At 24.4% G+C, this 17,066-nt stretch overlaps 1 protein-coding gene across 1 annotated transcript in view; it reads right to left on the reverse strand.

The window, feature by feature from the left end:
- LOC117178188 (ATP-dependent RNA helicase DDX54) overlaps nt 1-17,066 on the reverse strand; it is a 105,566-nt gene that overhangs the window by 18,006 nt on the left and 70,494 nt on the right. Inside the window, exons 7-11 of the mRNA XM_033369480.1 lie at nt 16,692-16,898; nt 14,333-14,465; nt 10,120-10,321; nt 9,866-10,004; nt 5,016-5,169 (exon numbers count right to left, since the gene is read on the reverse strand). Of these exons, the coding sequence (XP_033225371.1) occupies nt 5,016-5,169; nt 9,866-10,004; nt 10,120-10,321; nt 14,333-14,465; nt 16,692-16,898 (835 nt within the window). The remainder of the gene's footprint in view (nt 1-5,015; nt 5,170-9,865; nt 10,005-10,119; nt 10,322-14,332; nt 14,466-16,691; nt 16,899-17,066) is intronic.

The following is a 17,066-nucleotide window of genomic DNA, read 5'->3' on the forward strand; positions in this document are numbered from 1 at the left end:
CAGAATTTCAGTATAAATATGCGTTTAATTTCCAGCTAGGAGAATCTTTAATTTAAGGTCATCTCAATCTTACACTCATTGTTCTTATAGAATAATTTACAAATGGAATGTTTAAAAATTTTAATTTATTATTCTCAGAGCTGCCGCAGCCTAATATACTTGAAAAAATTTTAAATGCCTTAAATCGAAAAAAGTGATCCAAGGTTTGAATTTTGAATTTAAAAGAATTCGATTCATAACAGTTCAAAACAATTCAAGATAAATTCAAATGAAAATGAATTTGAAAAAAATTCATTGACTTACGTAAAATTTGAGTGTATTTAGAAGAATTTAATAGAAATACGAAGAATTAAATGAAATTCATACAAATTTGACATAAAGTCAGAAAGTTTGAAATGATTAAAAAAATTCAAGGGAATGCAGAAAGGTTTGAAGAGATACCTAAAAATTCAAGATGCAGTTAAAAGACTTCCATTAGAAAAAAAAAACTAAAACTATTTTTTGTAATCTATTAAATTGAATAGAATTGAACGAGATTAGGAGAATTCAAATGAGTTTAATAAAATCAAAAGAATTCTAATCAATTAAAAAACATTCAGAATAAACGAATGAGAATTCAGAGTGCAAAACCCTAATTAATTGAAAAAAATATTTGCAAATCTCTACGAAAACTCTCAATTCTTGTGAAGTGAACAAAATCTTTAAAATCAATTAAAATATGCCCCGATACAATTTTCTGAAATCATGGAAAATTTATTAAAATATCTTGATAAATTTTAAAACTCTTTGAAGCTTTCTAAAACTCTTTAAAATTCCTTGCAATTTTTTAATAAAATACCATCGAGTCCTTCCAATCTTTTGCAATCACTTCAAATTATTGAAATCTATTAAAAATGCCTTACATTATTAAAAGTCGTTTAACATTTTTTGAAATCATTGACATTTTTTAAAGCTTTTAAAAATACCTTAGCGTCATTTTAAAAAATTCCCTAATGTCATCCAAATTCTTTGAAATTCCTTCCAATTATTGCAATCATTTGAAATTCCTCAAATTCTTGTTAAATACCCTTAAATCTTCAAATTCCTTAAAATCGTTGGTAATACCTTGAAATATCTGAAAATCTTTGAAATACCTGAATTCCTGTAAATAAATACTTTTGCAATCCATTAAAATATTATATTACGTGAAATTACTTGAAATATCCTGATATCTTAGGAAATGGATTAAAATACCTTGAGAGCTTTTAAAATCCCTTAAAATAATTGAAAACCTCGAAAATCTTATACAATCCCTTAAAATTTTTTTAAATCTCTCGAAACTTGCTGAAGCTCTTAAGGATTCCTCAGAATTTATAAAAATACCCTAAGATCTTTCAAATCCTTAGGAATAACTTCAAATTATTAAAATGTATTAAAAATACCATATTTTTTTTAATACCCTAAAATGATTCAAATTCTTTGAAATTCCTTGGACTCTTTTTAAATACCCTAAAATCTGTCAAATCCCTAACAATCTTTGGTAATACCTTGGAATATCTGAAAATCTTTGAAATCCCTCAATTCTTGTGAATAAATTCTTTTGCAATCTATGAAAATATTATATTCCGTGAAATTATTTAAAATATATTTTCTGAAATCCTGGAAAATTTATTATAATACATATTTTGGTCCTATAAAATCGTTTTATATCTTCAAAAATTCATTAAAACCGTATGAAAATACGTTTTAATCTCTTCAAATCGTTAAAATTATTAGAAATTTCTTGAATATTTTTAAATCACTTTAAAATTCTTTGAATGCTTTACAAATACCCTAAAATCTTTTAGATTCATTGGATCCATTTAAAAACCCTTTGAAGACCCTTCAAATTATTGAAACCTTTTAAAAATTCTTTGGAATCATTTGAAATACCCTAAAACATTTCAAATCCTTTGAAACCCTTTAAAACTTTTTAAAGCCTTTGATTATTTATTTGAATTTTTTAAATATCCGGGTTTGCCTGATCAGCAACCACCACGTCCTAAAAAATTAAAAAATTCTATTCAATACGGCCACTCCATCGAAAAAATGTCCAGTTTTCAAACAAAAAATTTTTTTTGTAAATCTGTCGAGGTATTCAGAGTTCAGAATTTCAAACGGATTAGAAAGAAAATTCTTATAATTTAAAAACTGTGTTCTGAAAATAAAAGATATTAAGACTCTTTACCTTTATAATATGCATAGAAGGGAATCGCATCAAAAGTTTGAACATAATATTTATATTTTTCGACTCGAAATTCAAAATATTTTATTCGCAAGGAGATCAAGTGAATCAACTGAATGTTACAATGAGTAGATCAATGACCTGCTTCCTGTGTTTAACTTCGGACAGATTGCACTTAGCTCTTCTTAATTTATATTATTGGCGTGTAAAGATAAAAATACACCAACTCTGCTCTTGTTAACTGAATGAGACAATTAGTAAAACTGTCTAGTATACTAATCAGTATTGTCTACAATTGCTTACAATTAGGCTCTACAAATCTCCTCATTCAAATCTTTACCTAAAGTACAAGACGCTAAATTCTTTAAATTACAATTTTACAAATGAATTACAAATTAAGGGTCCTGATGCATATGGCGTTAGTGCCAAAACTCGAAACTTATAGGAGACACGAAAAAACTGACTAACTTTATTGGATTTGATTTTTTTTTAACAAAAAAAATACTTTCGAACTATTACTTAACGCTATAGAATCAATAAAGGAGCACTCACAAAGAAGCAACAATCATCTGCAAAAAAAACCCTGGTCAAATAACTTTTTTTTATTCCTGAAAGAAACAAACATCTCACAGAAAACCCCTTCTCAATGGCTGAATTAATTTTTTAATTTTTTGATTAAAAAAAAACAAAGAAGAAAGTACTTTTGAGCTATTACTTAGCTTCATAGAATCGTGAAAAGAACGAGTAAAAAGATGTAATTAATCAGGATGTCTAGCGATTCTTAGGAACAAAATTCAAAGTCTTCTCCAGGTTTTCCAGGTCAAGAAATCAAAATTTTTCAGGTCTCCTTTTTTACATCAAGTAATGAAATAAACGTTTGTAATACATGTAAAAAATGAGCCATTTCATTTATTATTGGCCAAAATTTTTTAAAGAAAGCCGAATCGTAAGTAAAAAATTCTTAATTTTTTGCGAACATAATTCGTCTTTTTGAAATCTTTAGGAATATTTCTAAATCTTTGTAATGTCTTTGAAATCATTGAAATCTTTTGAAACCTTTGTGAAGTATTACAAACCTTAGTGAAAGCTTGAAATTTCGATAAAATCTATGAGAAATCCTTTGGCGTTTTTCAAAGCTTTTGTAAAATCTTTAAAATTCTTGAAATCTTTGAAATCTTTGTGAACTAGTTCTTTAATATTTGTTTGCGAAATCTTTTGTGTTTGTTAAAAATCATTGAAGTCTTTTGAAACCTTCTCAAATGTGTTGAAACCTTTTTAAATCGCTTAAAATCTTTGAAATGTTTTGAAATTCTTGAAATATTTGGAAGTCCTTATGAATTCTTTGAAGAAATTGTGAAATATTCTCCAAGTCTTTTTTATTCGTTTGGAATCACTGGATTATTTGAAATCTTTGTTAAATCTTTTAAAATCTTATAAGAAAATTTGATATCGTTTAAAATATTTGAAATGTTTCTTTAATCTCTGTTCGTGAAATCTTTTCTGTTCGTTTGAAATTATTAAAATCATTTCAAATCTTCTCAAATTTGTTGAAACCTTTTGAAACCTTTTGAAATCATTAAAAATCTTGTAAATGTTGTGAAATCTTTGAAATCTTGTCAAACATTTTTAAATCGGTTAAAATCTTTGAAGTGGTTTTGAATCCTTGAAATCTGGCGTACTGCACCCTTGTTCAAATCTTTGAAATTCTCGTATTGTTTTGAAATGTTTAGGAATGTTTTATCAAACCTTTGAAATTTTTGTGAAATATTTTGAAATCTCCTAAAAAATTTTGAAGTTATTTAAAATCTTTGAAATGTTTTGAAATCTTTCAAATCTTTGTGCAATGTTCGAAATCTTAGTCAAATATTCGAAATCTTTTGAAATCTTTGTATTCGTTGAAATTATTTAAATTATTACCAATCTTAGTGAAATCTTTTGATATCTCCTACAAAATTTCGAAATTGTTCAAAATCTTTTAAATGTTTTGAAGTCTTAGAAATGTGGTTTAATATACCCTTTTTACCATTTTTAAACTCTTTTGTAAGTTTTAAAATCTTTGTAAAATGTTGGAAATCTTTGGCGATTTTTTGTGGAAACTTTTTAATCTAGTGTCAACGCCTTTTTTGAATGTTTGAAATCCTTGAAAACTTTGTGAAATATTTTGAAATGTTTATAAAATATTTTTTGAATATTTGTTTAGAAAATCTTTTCTATTCGTTGAAGTCATTGAATTATTTAAAATATTTTTAAATCTTCTAAAAGGTTTTAAAACCCCTTAAAATCGTTTCCAATTTTTGAAATCTTTGAAATCTGGTGTACTGTACCCTTTTTCAAATCTTTGAAACCCTTTAAATTTTTTAAGTTATGAAATTTTTGTGAAATTGCTGCAAAGTCTTTATTGAAATCTGGCTTGCGCGCCTTTTTTAAATCGTTAACATTCGTGAGATCTTTAAGAAATGTTAAAGATATTTGAAATATTTTGTTATCTTTTTATTCAGCAGCAAGATTTTTTTTCTAAACAAGATGTTTCTTCCATAATAGGCTAAAAGATTGAAATTACTCTTCACATTTCGATAAAATTACTGTTTTAAAAGAAAAAAAAGAATAATGAAAGTGCAAGGTTTTTGTGAAAACATAAAAGAGATTTCCAGGTTTTCAAGGTCACTAGACCTTGTTAATATATAAAAAATACGAAACATGGATTTTGACCGCCTTAAGAATAATAAAACGCATTTCCGAAATTTGGGACTAACACACCTACGCACTTATGCACGGGGAACCATAAAACCATAAAAATAATAATAAAACTTACGTCTTTGAGTCTTGGGCGATTCTTCTTCGTCGTCATAGCGATCATTTAACGAATCCACTTTGTTCTTTTCTTGCCATTGAGAATACCGATTAGTTTTGTAGGACGCAGGAATCCACGCACCGGATTCTGATCGAATCTTCCCAATTTTAGACGTCTAGAAAAAAATATTTGAAATTTAAAACACGATATTTAAGATAAATAGTACCTGGTTTTGTAAGAAATTTCAATTACATAAAAATAAAAATCATATCTAAAAAAAATAGGTGAAATAAAATTCTCGAAAATCTCAAACTCATATATATTGAAAATCTAATTGATTGCATACATTTTAAGACCACTTTTTTAATTTTTGCAGGATATTGAAAAAGGTTTTAGAAAAACTGAATGATTTAAAAAGATTTTTCAATTTTAGCAGTTTTAAAAACATTAAAAAATCATTAAAAATTTGAAAAGATGAAGGATATTTTTTAAAAAATGTAGATTTATAATAATAATTGATACATTTTTTCCCTAAAATTCCAAGAAAGATTAAAATTGATTGTTTATTTGGAAGTACATATTAAAGCACCAGTTTTTAATTTTGTAAGATTACAACATTTTAGAAAAAATTTGAATAAGTTTAAGAGACATTTAGAGGTTTTGAAAAGACATACAAATATTTTTAGGATTAAACAAATTTTAACAAATTTAAAACATAATATACATTTTTGAAGATTTCAGAATAAAATATATTTCGAACTGACTCAAAATTTTGAATAAAATGTTGTAAAAAGTTGTAAAATACAAAGAATATTCTTGGAAATTTTGTAGCTACATCATCGACATATATAAAATCTTCCAAAATCTTTTAAAATTTTAGTTATTCCCAAATGTTATTTTGTATTACAAATTATTTCTCTTAAAATTATAATTTGCCTAAATTTTTTTTTCATTCTCGTCTGAAAAATGTTGTTGAAAATTTGTCTTTTTGGTTTGGAATTTTATCGTTTTTATCACACATTTGATCTTTTTTTTATCAAAATTGAAACTGTTTAATTTAAAATAAAATTCTTTTTTGTTGAGGATTCAAATTTTTTATTGAAAATTCGTCTTTTTTGGTTGAAAATTGAACAACTAGGTTGAAAGTTAAATTAATTTGTAAAAAATCCACTTATTTAGTTGAAAATAGAACTATTTTGTTCAAAATTTGTCTTTTTTGGATGATTTAATCTGTTATTGATTTCAAATAAAAATCTTTTTGGTTTGAAATATTAACAATTACATTTTTTGTTAAAAAATAATCTTTTAAGTTGAAAATTCGTCTTTTTTTGTAATAAATTAATCTTCTTGGTAAAAATTGCGTGTTTAAATTTTGTTAGCATTTTTTTTACCCGAAATCGCTTTTTCTAAAACAAAAATCATTAGATTTTAAAAGTGTATAAAGTTTGAATAATTTTACATTACGTTATTGGCTTTTTATTACTTTTTACAATATAATTGGTATTTTAATGTTTTAAAATGAAAACCATTATAATTTCAACAATACTTAGTATTTTAACAATTTTTTTATTATGTGAGCGTTTTACACAAAAAATTGCTATTTTCAAACACAAAACATAATATGAAGAAGATTTAGAATCTTTCAAGAATTTTTGATTATTGTTAATGTTCTTCCAAAATCAGGAAATTTTTTTTTCTAATTTCAATAAAGATTCATAAATTTTATGATTTTTTGGTTATATCCACAAAAAATAGTGAAACAAGCCAGAAAAATGCGCTTTACATGGCAGTATGGATTAATTAAGTAAAGAACATGTACTTAAACTATCCATAAATAAATAACTACAAATAAAAAACTAAGAGTTGAATTTTATTTTTAAAGAATGTACGTTGACAAAATATTTAGTTCAAATAATTCCAATAGATGGCGCTCCGATGAGGTAGGCCTGTCTTTGCATTGTTATGAATAGCAAAAAAACTAAAATGCGTTAAAAACTTGATACTTTTTATAAGTATCAAAGGAAGAACAAAGTTGTCAGTAACAAAAAGAGCATCTGTAATTAACAATCCTAAAAATTCATGAAAACATGTAATTTAATAATAGGAAAATTGAATAGAAAGATGATTATTTAAAAAACAGTTTGAATTGTATTCATATTTTTCTATTGTTTATTTTTCTAATATATTTAAGTAATTTGATAAACAACAGTAATTGTTCCAAATTTTAAACATTGATTGATAATATTCCTTTACTTATAATAATAATAGTAATAATAATATTTAAACATTAATAATTAGCCTTATAATGTACTTTTACATTTTAATTCATCTATACATTTCCGCTTTCTAAAAAATATATATCTATATATAATTTATTCATAATCAGGGTGCCGACTTTAACGGGAAACCGAGAAAAACCCGGAATTGAGTTGAAAAACTAAAAATTTACTTCTGATCGTAGCAAAATTCAAGTTCTCAATATTTTAGTAATGTTTGTCAATTTTTTCGGTAAAGTAATACAATTTCCATTGGTAGAAGGAATTTTTGACATGCAACGAGAATTTTTTAAAAGAATTTACAGTGGGATTTAGAAGAAAGGAGTTTAAAAAACCCCTGTTCCAGAGTAAAATTCGACACAATTTAAAAGTTCCTTTTTTTTCGAAATCTAAACAAAAAAAGTGCTTCAAGTAATTTTTAGAGTAGAAGTAGTATTTCGAAAAGTAAATATTTCTAAATTATAATATAATTGTTTTAACATTTTTCGTTAAGAATTTACCTTTTTTTTTTCTTGAAAATGCAACTACTTGCGGTTGAAATCTGAACTCTTGTGTTGAAAATTAATTTTATTGTTGGCAGATTCAACATATTGCATGAAAATTCGTATCCTTTTAAAAATATAACTAGTTTCTTTAAAATCACTTTTTAGCTAAAAAATGGACTATTTCAGTAAAAAATATAACTATTTCAGGTGGAAAATGGACCTTTTCCAGTTAAAAGTTCAACAATATGTAGTGTAAGTTTGTCTTTCTGCATTGAAAATTCATTTATTTCTTTGATAATTCACGTATGTTGTTAAAAAATCGACTTTTTTGTAGAAAATCAGTTTTTCTTTGAAACTTAATTTCCTTATTCAAATATTCTTTTTTTTTTGTTACAAATTAAAGTATTCTAGTCAACTATTCATCATTTTAGATTAAAATTAATCTTTTGGGTAGAAATAAATTTACTTGGTTGAAAAACAAACTCGTCTGTTGAAAATTATTATTTTTCTATTTTAAGATTCATCATTTTGATTAAAAATTCATTTCTTATGTTGAAAAATAATCTATTTGCTGTTATAGTATAACGTACAGCCCGAAGCTACACATTTTAATTCTATGATTTTCGTAATAATAATTTTCAAAAACTTTTAACACAATACATAATTTACTCGGCTACAAATTACTAGTACTTGAATTGTCAATTTCACACATTTTTCTCGTAGAAATCACTTTCAATAGAATATTTACAGTTTTTGCACTGTCTTTTTTTTTATTTCGCAAGAAGGAACTTTTCAATTGTGACTAATTTTGACTTGCAACAGGGATTTTTTAATTCCTTTCTTTCAAATCCCAGTTTATATATTTTTTAATTCCCGGTCCATATTGAAAATTCCTTGTCCGAAGGGAAATTTTATTTTTTTACCAACTCCCTTTTATAAAATAAAAATTATAATTATTTTGACTTATATGCACTGCAACTGTAGATAAAGTAAAAATTAATTTAATTCCCGGTGATTTCCCGTTTGTTTTGTCTTTCTCGGGTTCCCGATCAAGTTTCCACCCTGATTATAAATCAATTATGCATGAATATATATTTTTAGAGAGTGGAAATGTCTAGACTAATGAATAAAAAAGTCTATTTTAAGGCGCATTATCAATGTTTAAATATTATTATTACTATTATTAGTAGTCAAGTAATATTATCAATCAATGTTTGAAATTTGCAAAAAATACAATTTTTTATAAAATTAATTAATTACATTAGCAAAATAAACAATAGAAAAATATGAATACAATTCAAACTGTTTCTTAAATAATCATCTTTCTATTCAATTTTCCTATTATTAAATTACATGTTTTCATGAATTTTTTTTTGGATTACTATTTACAGCTGCTCTTATTGTTACTGAAAACTTTGTTCTTCCTTCAATATTCATGAAAATTATCACGTTTTTAATGCATTTTAGTGTTTTTGCTATACATAACAACGCAAAGACAGGCCTACCTGATCGAAGCGCCATCTATTGGATTTATTTGAAATACGACACCCCTCCGGATGCTAAGAGAACAGAAAGAGTGGGGGCGACGCATAGGGCTGATATTGATATTAGGAAGTGCTTCCAAAATAATATTAAAACATATCAATTTCTATTTTCCTTGACAGCTGCTTCATTTCCCTGACATGTGGCCACCCTCTTTTTTTTGTCGGAAATTGGTATTTTTAATATAAAGAATTATTTTTGAAAGAAAATTTACAATACTGGACAGTTTTTTGTTCTTGTTAGTATTTTTCGTCTAAAATTGATATTTCCTATAAAAAATGCAACAGTTTCATTGTCTATATATATTGTAAAAAAATTATATATATATTAATTCTGAAGCTAGGACATCAATTTATATCAATTGTCAAAAATAATGTCCTAATTGTTTTTCGATTATTTTAGATAATAAATAATGTGAATTGCAAAAATTTGGTATTAATATTAATCTTATATTTTATTTTACAAATCGTGAAAACGAATGACTTCATAGAAGGATAGTGCGTATTTCTCATGTATCATTTCGATGAATTTATCGATATCGAACATTTTGAAAAAAATCAAAACTTACATTATTTATGGTGACCATCTTCTTTTTTTTACGATCCCACTTTTTCACTTGCGTTTGCAAACGTCTCGTCTCTTCGCTATCGGCCATCAAATCCACCTGCAACTTTTCTGCATCCTTCGCAAATGCATTAACTGCCAATCTGAAAATTGAAGATAAAATATGAATGGGATACAAAAAAATGGACATGAAAGATATAAAAAGAGGTATGCAAATAAAAAAAGGAAAATATAAAGATAGACAAAAAATAAATTTACCCGTCTTCTGTGTGTTTATCTGGTGCAGTATAGGGAATATAAAATTCATCATCGCGGATTGTTTTCTGTTTCTTCTTTTTCGAGGGTTTGTAAAGATCATCCATTTTTCTTTTCTTTGGAATTATTACTTCATTGAAAGCGGCTTTTATTTCATCAGCACTGCTCGATGCAAGCGTTAGTTTTGAAGCAGGACTTTCAACACCTAGAAAATGGAGAATTATTTTTAAAGAACTTTTATTTATTATAAGTTATATCATCTATTCTCGAAATGCTGAAAAAGTTTCCTAAATTTTGGATCAATTATACCAGTTTTTTTATTTTGCTTGACCGTTTTAAATTTTTCTTTCGCGTTTAAAAACAACATTACAACTAGGAGATCAATAACGTTAATGAAAAAAAGGGTTTGTTTCTAAATTGATTTTAAACATTTTTTTAGTGTCAATAAAGAGAAAAATTTCATTCAACATGTTAAATTTTCAAGCCAAAAATATCAACATTTAACAAAAAATTTAATTAAAAAAAAAATTGTCAAATTTTTAAGCCGAAAAAAAACAATTTTCTATAAATGAGTTGAACTTTCTCCATAAATAATTGAATTTTCAACCCAAAATAGACTAATTTGAAAAAAAGGATGTTAATTTTTTTTAACAGTTAAAATTTTCAACCAAAGAAATGAATATTCAATCAAAATTATGAGTATTCAACAAAAAAATGAATTTTTAACCAAATAGTTGATTTTTGATAAATATTAGATCTTAATTATAAAAAATGTTGATTAAAAAATCGTTAATCCCCATATATTACAGCTTAAAGGTATTGCATTTGAACAAAATGGATCAATTTTCAAGCAAAGAGATGATTTTTCAACGAAAAAAATTGTTCTATATAAAACATAAACAGTGGAAGAACATATAAACAGTGGAGTTTTCAAACTAAAAACATATAAGTTTTGAATCAAAAATGGAATAATTAAACTTTTAGTTGAAACAATACATTTTCAATACAAAATAATCAAATTTTCAACCAAAAAGATCTTAGCAAAAAGTGTAATATTTTATATTTCTACCAAAAAAATCTTTTAATTATCAATTTAAAAAAGTTAAATTTAACAGAAAATACGAATTTTGAACAAACTAGTTAAAGACCTCGACCAAAAGGGATTAATTTGTAAAACAAAAGGAGGAATTTTCAACAAGTGTTGAATTTTCAACCAAGAAATATTTTTCACTCAATAGAAATAGGAATTATTAAGAAGTTAATTTCCAAAAAATTTGCTTTGTTAAAAAGCTGAAAAACTAATTTTTTTACAAAAAAATTCAATTTCCTACCTACATAAATGAACTTTTAACACAAAAAAAGTCTAGTTTTAAACAACATAAATTCATTTTTAACTAAAAAGATCAATTTTCAAGCAGAAATAAAATAGCTACATTATCAGTTTTAAAAAATAACCTGCAAATAAGAAAGAAACGAATTATCAACAAAATAGTTAAATTTTCGACCAAAAGTATGAATATGATGAATCAGTATGACGAATAACATGATGAATCTTCAAGAAAAAAAATTCATTTTTAACCAGATAGTTGCATTTTTATACAAAAATAAAAAATTTATAATAAATAATAAAAAAAGATGTGAATTTTGAAATAAAAAATATAGACATTCAATGAGAGAGTTGAATTTTCAAGCAGGTAAGATTTTTCTGTCAATAAAAAAAACTCATCCAAAATATTGAATTTTCATGAAAAAAAAATAATTTCATCCGAATAATAAATTTTTTAGCCACAAAATGTTTTCTCAACCAAGAAAATTATTTTTTTAAAAAGTATGAAATTATGCGTTTGTACGAATTACTTGTGATTAATACTATTTTTTCTTAATCTAATTTCATTTAAGTTTCATTTTTATTTAATTAATAAAATTTATATGTCTGTTCATACTCTAATTTTGTAAATTCTTAGGAACATTTTTTTTGGGGCGAGAGGAGGGCTTCTAAATTTCATAAAACCGACTTACGTAATTTGTGGATGACGCAGAGATTTTTCACGGTCAATGAAATTTAAAAAATCGAACTCTGTTTTAAACATTTTTACATTTAAAGTAATAAAAAACAAACAAAAAATTAAAGAATTCAAAGTAAAAATCTTGAATTTCAAACTTTTAAAATTGAAGTTTAAAAGTTTTTCACTTATAAAAATTATAGAGTTCAAAGATTCAGATTAAGTTCCAAAAATATCAATCTACGTTAACATTTTTAATATTCTAAATTAAATAATCAAACAATGAACTTAAAAATGTTCAAAATATATTATTTTAAGTAATTTTAAGATCGATACATAAAAAATTAAAAAAAATTTTTTTTATCTTAAAAGTTCTTAAATTAGAAGTTAAATTACTTATATTTTGAAAAGTTCAAGCATCCTTGAAAAGCTTTAAAATTTTATTTCAAAATCTTGAGAAATCTAGAAGCGGTTTTAAATCTTTTCAAATTTAAAATAATTTTAGAAATTTTTTTCATAAGTTTTAAAATAAATTAAATTTTTTTTACAACTTTTAAAAAATCCTGCAAATTAAAAAAAAATCCTTAAAATTTGAATTTATAAATAACAATAGAACACTTATTATTTACAGAAAAAATTACAGTAATATTAAGAGATATTTATAAGTTTCAAAAAGATTTATATTAAATTTAGAACTTGAAATGAATTCGAATAATTTAAACGAAGTTTGTATACCGACAAAATTTTGCTATTCGTATCGAAATTTGGGTGCAAATGCCCACAGCCGAATTTTGAAAATATTAGATTTTTGCACATTTCAAACAAAAAATTTAGAGCTTTCTTAAGAATTGTGAAAGACTTCAAAAGAATAAAAACATTTTCTTAAGATTTTTAGGAAAATTGAAAATAATTTTTTATTTTTTAAAATTATTGTAACAGAAAATTTTTAAATATTTCAAAATATTTCAAAAATTATCAAAAAAGAACCTGGAAGATTTTAAGGATTTTTTTTTTTAATTCGCAGGATTTTCCAAAACTTGTAGGAAAAAATCGATTAATTTAAAAATATATTTCGAAGTTCTCAAAAAAATGTTAAGACACTTCGTTTAAATTACTTGAAATCATTTTGTTTTTAATTAATTTTTAACCTTTTGAAAACTTCTAGATATTTCTTAAAATGACTCAAATTTTTTCTACCAAAAATACGTTTTCAATTGTTATTTATATGTCCAGATTTAACAATTTCACTAACAAATCATTTATTAAATAAAATCATTCTTTTTCTAAATTGAAAAATATAAAGTTAAATAGGTTAACAATTTAATAATGGAGACTTAAACAATATTTTTAATTTAATAAAAATCTTAAATTACGACTATATTATTATGGAGTTATTTTTAAGTAGAAAATAGTTTATAAAGTTTCAAACGCACGTTAACATTTTCAATGGCTATACAAATTAATAGAAATAATAAATGTATTAATAAATTTATTTATTGAATTTAATGTAAAAAAGAATATAAGGGAAGGCCTAAAATTTTGAATTAAATATATTGTGTTGATAAATCATTGAAACTTTTATTTAAAAATAAAATTTTTGGAATAAATTATATTAATATCAATTCTTATTAAGATTTTCGAATTAAAACAGTTACAATCTGGAAATTCTCAAATTTTGAACGGATCTAGAATCGTTTTATCAAATCAATTATTATTCAGATTTTTATATTCAAAGTAAAGGTCCATTTAAAAAAAAACAATTATTTATTTATATTTACAGTTGATAAAATAAAACTGTTTTTTATCAAAATACTTCTACATCAAATGCTTCAAACTAATCTATTTAATAATTCTATTCAAATTAAACTCATTATTCAATTTTGTGAAAATACTATATTATAAACAGCTACAATTATCAAATAAAACTTTTTCAACATTGAAACATTTTAAATTAAACTCTAGTTTGAAATGTAAAATAATACAATATTTTAAGCAGGACGAATTGACGAAGGCTTTAGGAGATAAATTTCAATTTGCACAATTTTAAATTATGATTTAAGAGCCTCTTCTTGCAAGTGGTTGTAATTTAATTGACAAATTATTGCTATAATACTTTTTTGATTACTCAAAGTCCCTAAATCATGTTTCACATTCTTTTCTAATCGTTGAATTTTATTTTATTTTCTCTGATCAATAAAATTTCTTGTACTTACACTTCATTGCAGTTACCTCCCTTTCTTCCTTCTTTCTGTGAAAATCCCGGATACTGTCTTTGTGAAAAGCTCGCTTGGTTTTCATTACCTTGTAATCCACTGCTGTGTTCCTACTGCATATTTCAAATACCGTCTACAATAAAAAAGAAAGCTTTCTCTATTCTCAAGACTACTCAAAAAATGTATCAAGTTAATGGATTTAGGATGGCCAAAAATATCATTTTAAAAGTTCCCTGATTTTTCCCCTAAAAAAATTATTTTCCTTGACCATTACTATTTTCAGACCAGCATTATAATCTTGTAACTATTTAACATAAAATCTTTAATAACGCAAATAAAATAATAATATAGGTGAAAATTTCAAAATTTCAAATTTATTTTTTACTTCAACAAAAAATATAACTTTTATATATTAAAAGATGCATTTTCAATCCAAAAAGACGAATTTGAAACAAAAATAGATTACTTTTCAATAAAATAGTTCAATTTTCAACCAAATAAATGAATTTTCAACCAAAAATTTGAATTAAAAAAAATAATTAAAACAAAAGACAAGAAAATGAAGTTTCAATAAAAAAAATAATTTTCAACAAAATGGTTATATTGTACACCTAAGAGACAACTTTTCAACCAAAAAATAAACTTTTAACAACGCAGTTCAGCTTTTACCTAAGTAGTTGATTTTCCAATTAAAAATAAATAAATTTGCAACAAAATAGTTCAGGTTTCAAATAAAGTGATAAATTTTCAACTGGAATATTTGAATTTAAAATGAAAAAAGGTAAATTTTTAACTAAAATTATGAATCTTTAATTAGAATAACTGAATTTTCGTTCAAAAAGATTCATTTTTAATTAAGAAAATTATTTTTTGTTTAAATAGGATTTTTCAACTAAAAAAGATAATTGTTCAAGCAAAAATGTAAGTTTAATTTTCAGTTCAAAAATTAATGTTCAAGCGAACGGATTATTTTTTCTTAGCTAAAATGATGGAATGCTCAACTGGAATAATTAGATTTTTAGTTTAACAAAATTAATTTTCAATCCAAAAAAAATTAAATTTTAACTGGAATAGTTAAATGTCATAAAAAAATTAATTTTTAGTTGAAGAAAAAATTACTTTTTCAACAAAATAGCCTAATTTTTCACTAAAATGATGAATTTTTCAAAGAAAAATATGAATTTACAAAAAATAAAGACATTTGAGTGAAGAAAGAAAAAAAGTTCAATAAAAATCTTGAATTTTCGAGCTGAAAGACAAATTTCCTCTTAAACAGTTAAATTTGCAACCCGAATAAACCAAGAACACAAAATAAGACGAAATTTGAGCTGAAAACTTCAATTTTTAACCAAAAATGAAAAGGTTGCATTTTCAGTAAAAACAATTATTTTTCAAACAAAAAAAAGATATTTTCAGAACAAAATAATTCACTTTGTAACAAAAAAGAATGTATCTTCAAAAAACACAAAAAAAAGTTAACAAAGTAGCTCAAATTTTATCTAAGTAATTGAATTTGTAATTAAAAAAGATAAATTTTCAATTAAAAAGTTCAACTTTCAACCAAAGAGATGAATTTTCAACTCTATTGCTGTATCTTTAACCAAAAAATTATTTGTTATCAAAGTGGTTTAACCTTTAACCAATCAGTCCTTCCTTTAACTAAAAAATATTTTTACTTTAGATAAAAGAGAGTTGAATTCAACAGAAAAACTAATTTGCAACAAAATAGTTGATTTTTCAAAATAAAAAAAATTTATAATATAATAAACAAACAAGATTGATATCAAACCGTTGAATTTTTAAGAAAAAAAGAATGATTTTATACAAAAAAACTTGAACTTTCAACCCGAAAATATGAATTTTCAACTAAAAGTTAATTTTTAGACAATGAATTGCACTTTTATGAAAAAGGTGAAATTTCTACTAAAATGAATTAATTTTTAAACGAAAAAGGTTAATTTTCAACACCATAATATGAGTTTTCAACATAAAGTTATTTTTCTAACAAAATAGTCGATTTCTTAATCCAAAAAGACGAATTTTCTATAAAGAAGTTGAATATTCAACCAAATTGTTGATTTTTCAACCAGATAATAGAATTTTAAACTAAAAAATATAATTCGAAGGAGGAAGTAAATGCAAACAAATAAATAGAAATAAAAGGCAAATAAATTACTAACAAAAATATTTTAAATGCTCATAGAAATTCCCTGACTTTTGCAAGATTTTTGGTTAATTCCTGACTTTTCTATGATTTCGAGGTTTTCCCTGACTTACAGCCACCCCGAGATTAAAGTTTCCAGCCGACACTAAACAATTAAATTTTACAATCACGAATGAAGAATAGTTTGAGACTTACACCAGGTGGTCTGTAATTTTTCATTCTGGCCAAAATATCCGAGTTAGAATTCTGAATTTCTTTCGATTTAATATCACAGAATTCGGGAATTATTCCTGCATCGCCTATATTCAAATTCTTCACTCTTTTACAACTTTCTGTCGAAGCTGCTGGCCTCGATCTGAGATATTGTTGGTATGCATTGTTACAAACTTGCTCTGTACTTTGCTATAATAGAATTGAAGAACAATGATTTAGCCATTAGAATTTTCAAATTAAATTAATTAATTTAGGTAATATATACGAGGGTAGTTCAATAAGTCCTTAGAATGACCAACAGATGGCGCGCGAATCGCTCCAAATCATCTGTTTTCAGTCAGCACCACTCCCGACTAG

This window comes from Belonocnema kinseyi, chromosome 8 (assembly GCF_010883055.1).
Source record: "Belonocnema kinseyi isolate 2016_QV_RU_SX_M_011 chromosome 8, B_treatae_v1, whole genome shotgun sequence".
NCBI classification, from domain to species: Eukaryota; Metazoa; Arthropoda; class Insecta; order Hymenoptera; family Cynipidae; genus Belonocnema; species Belonocnema kinseyi.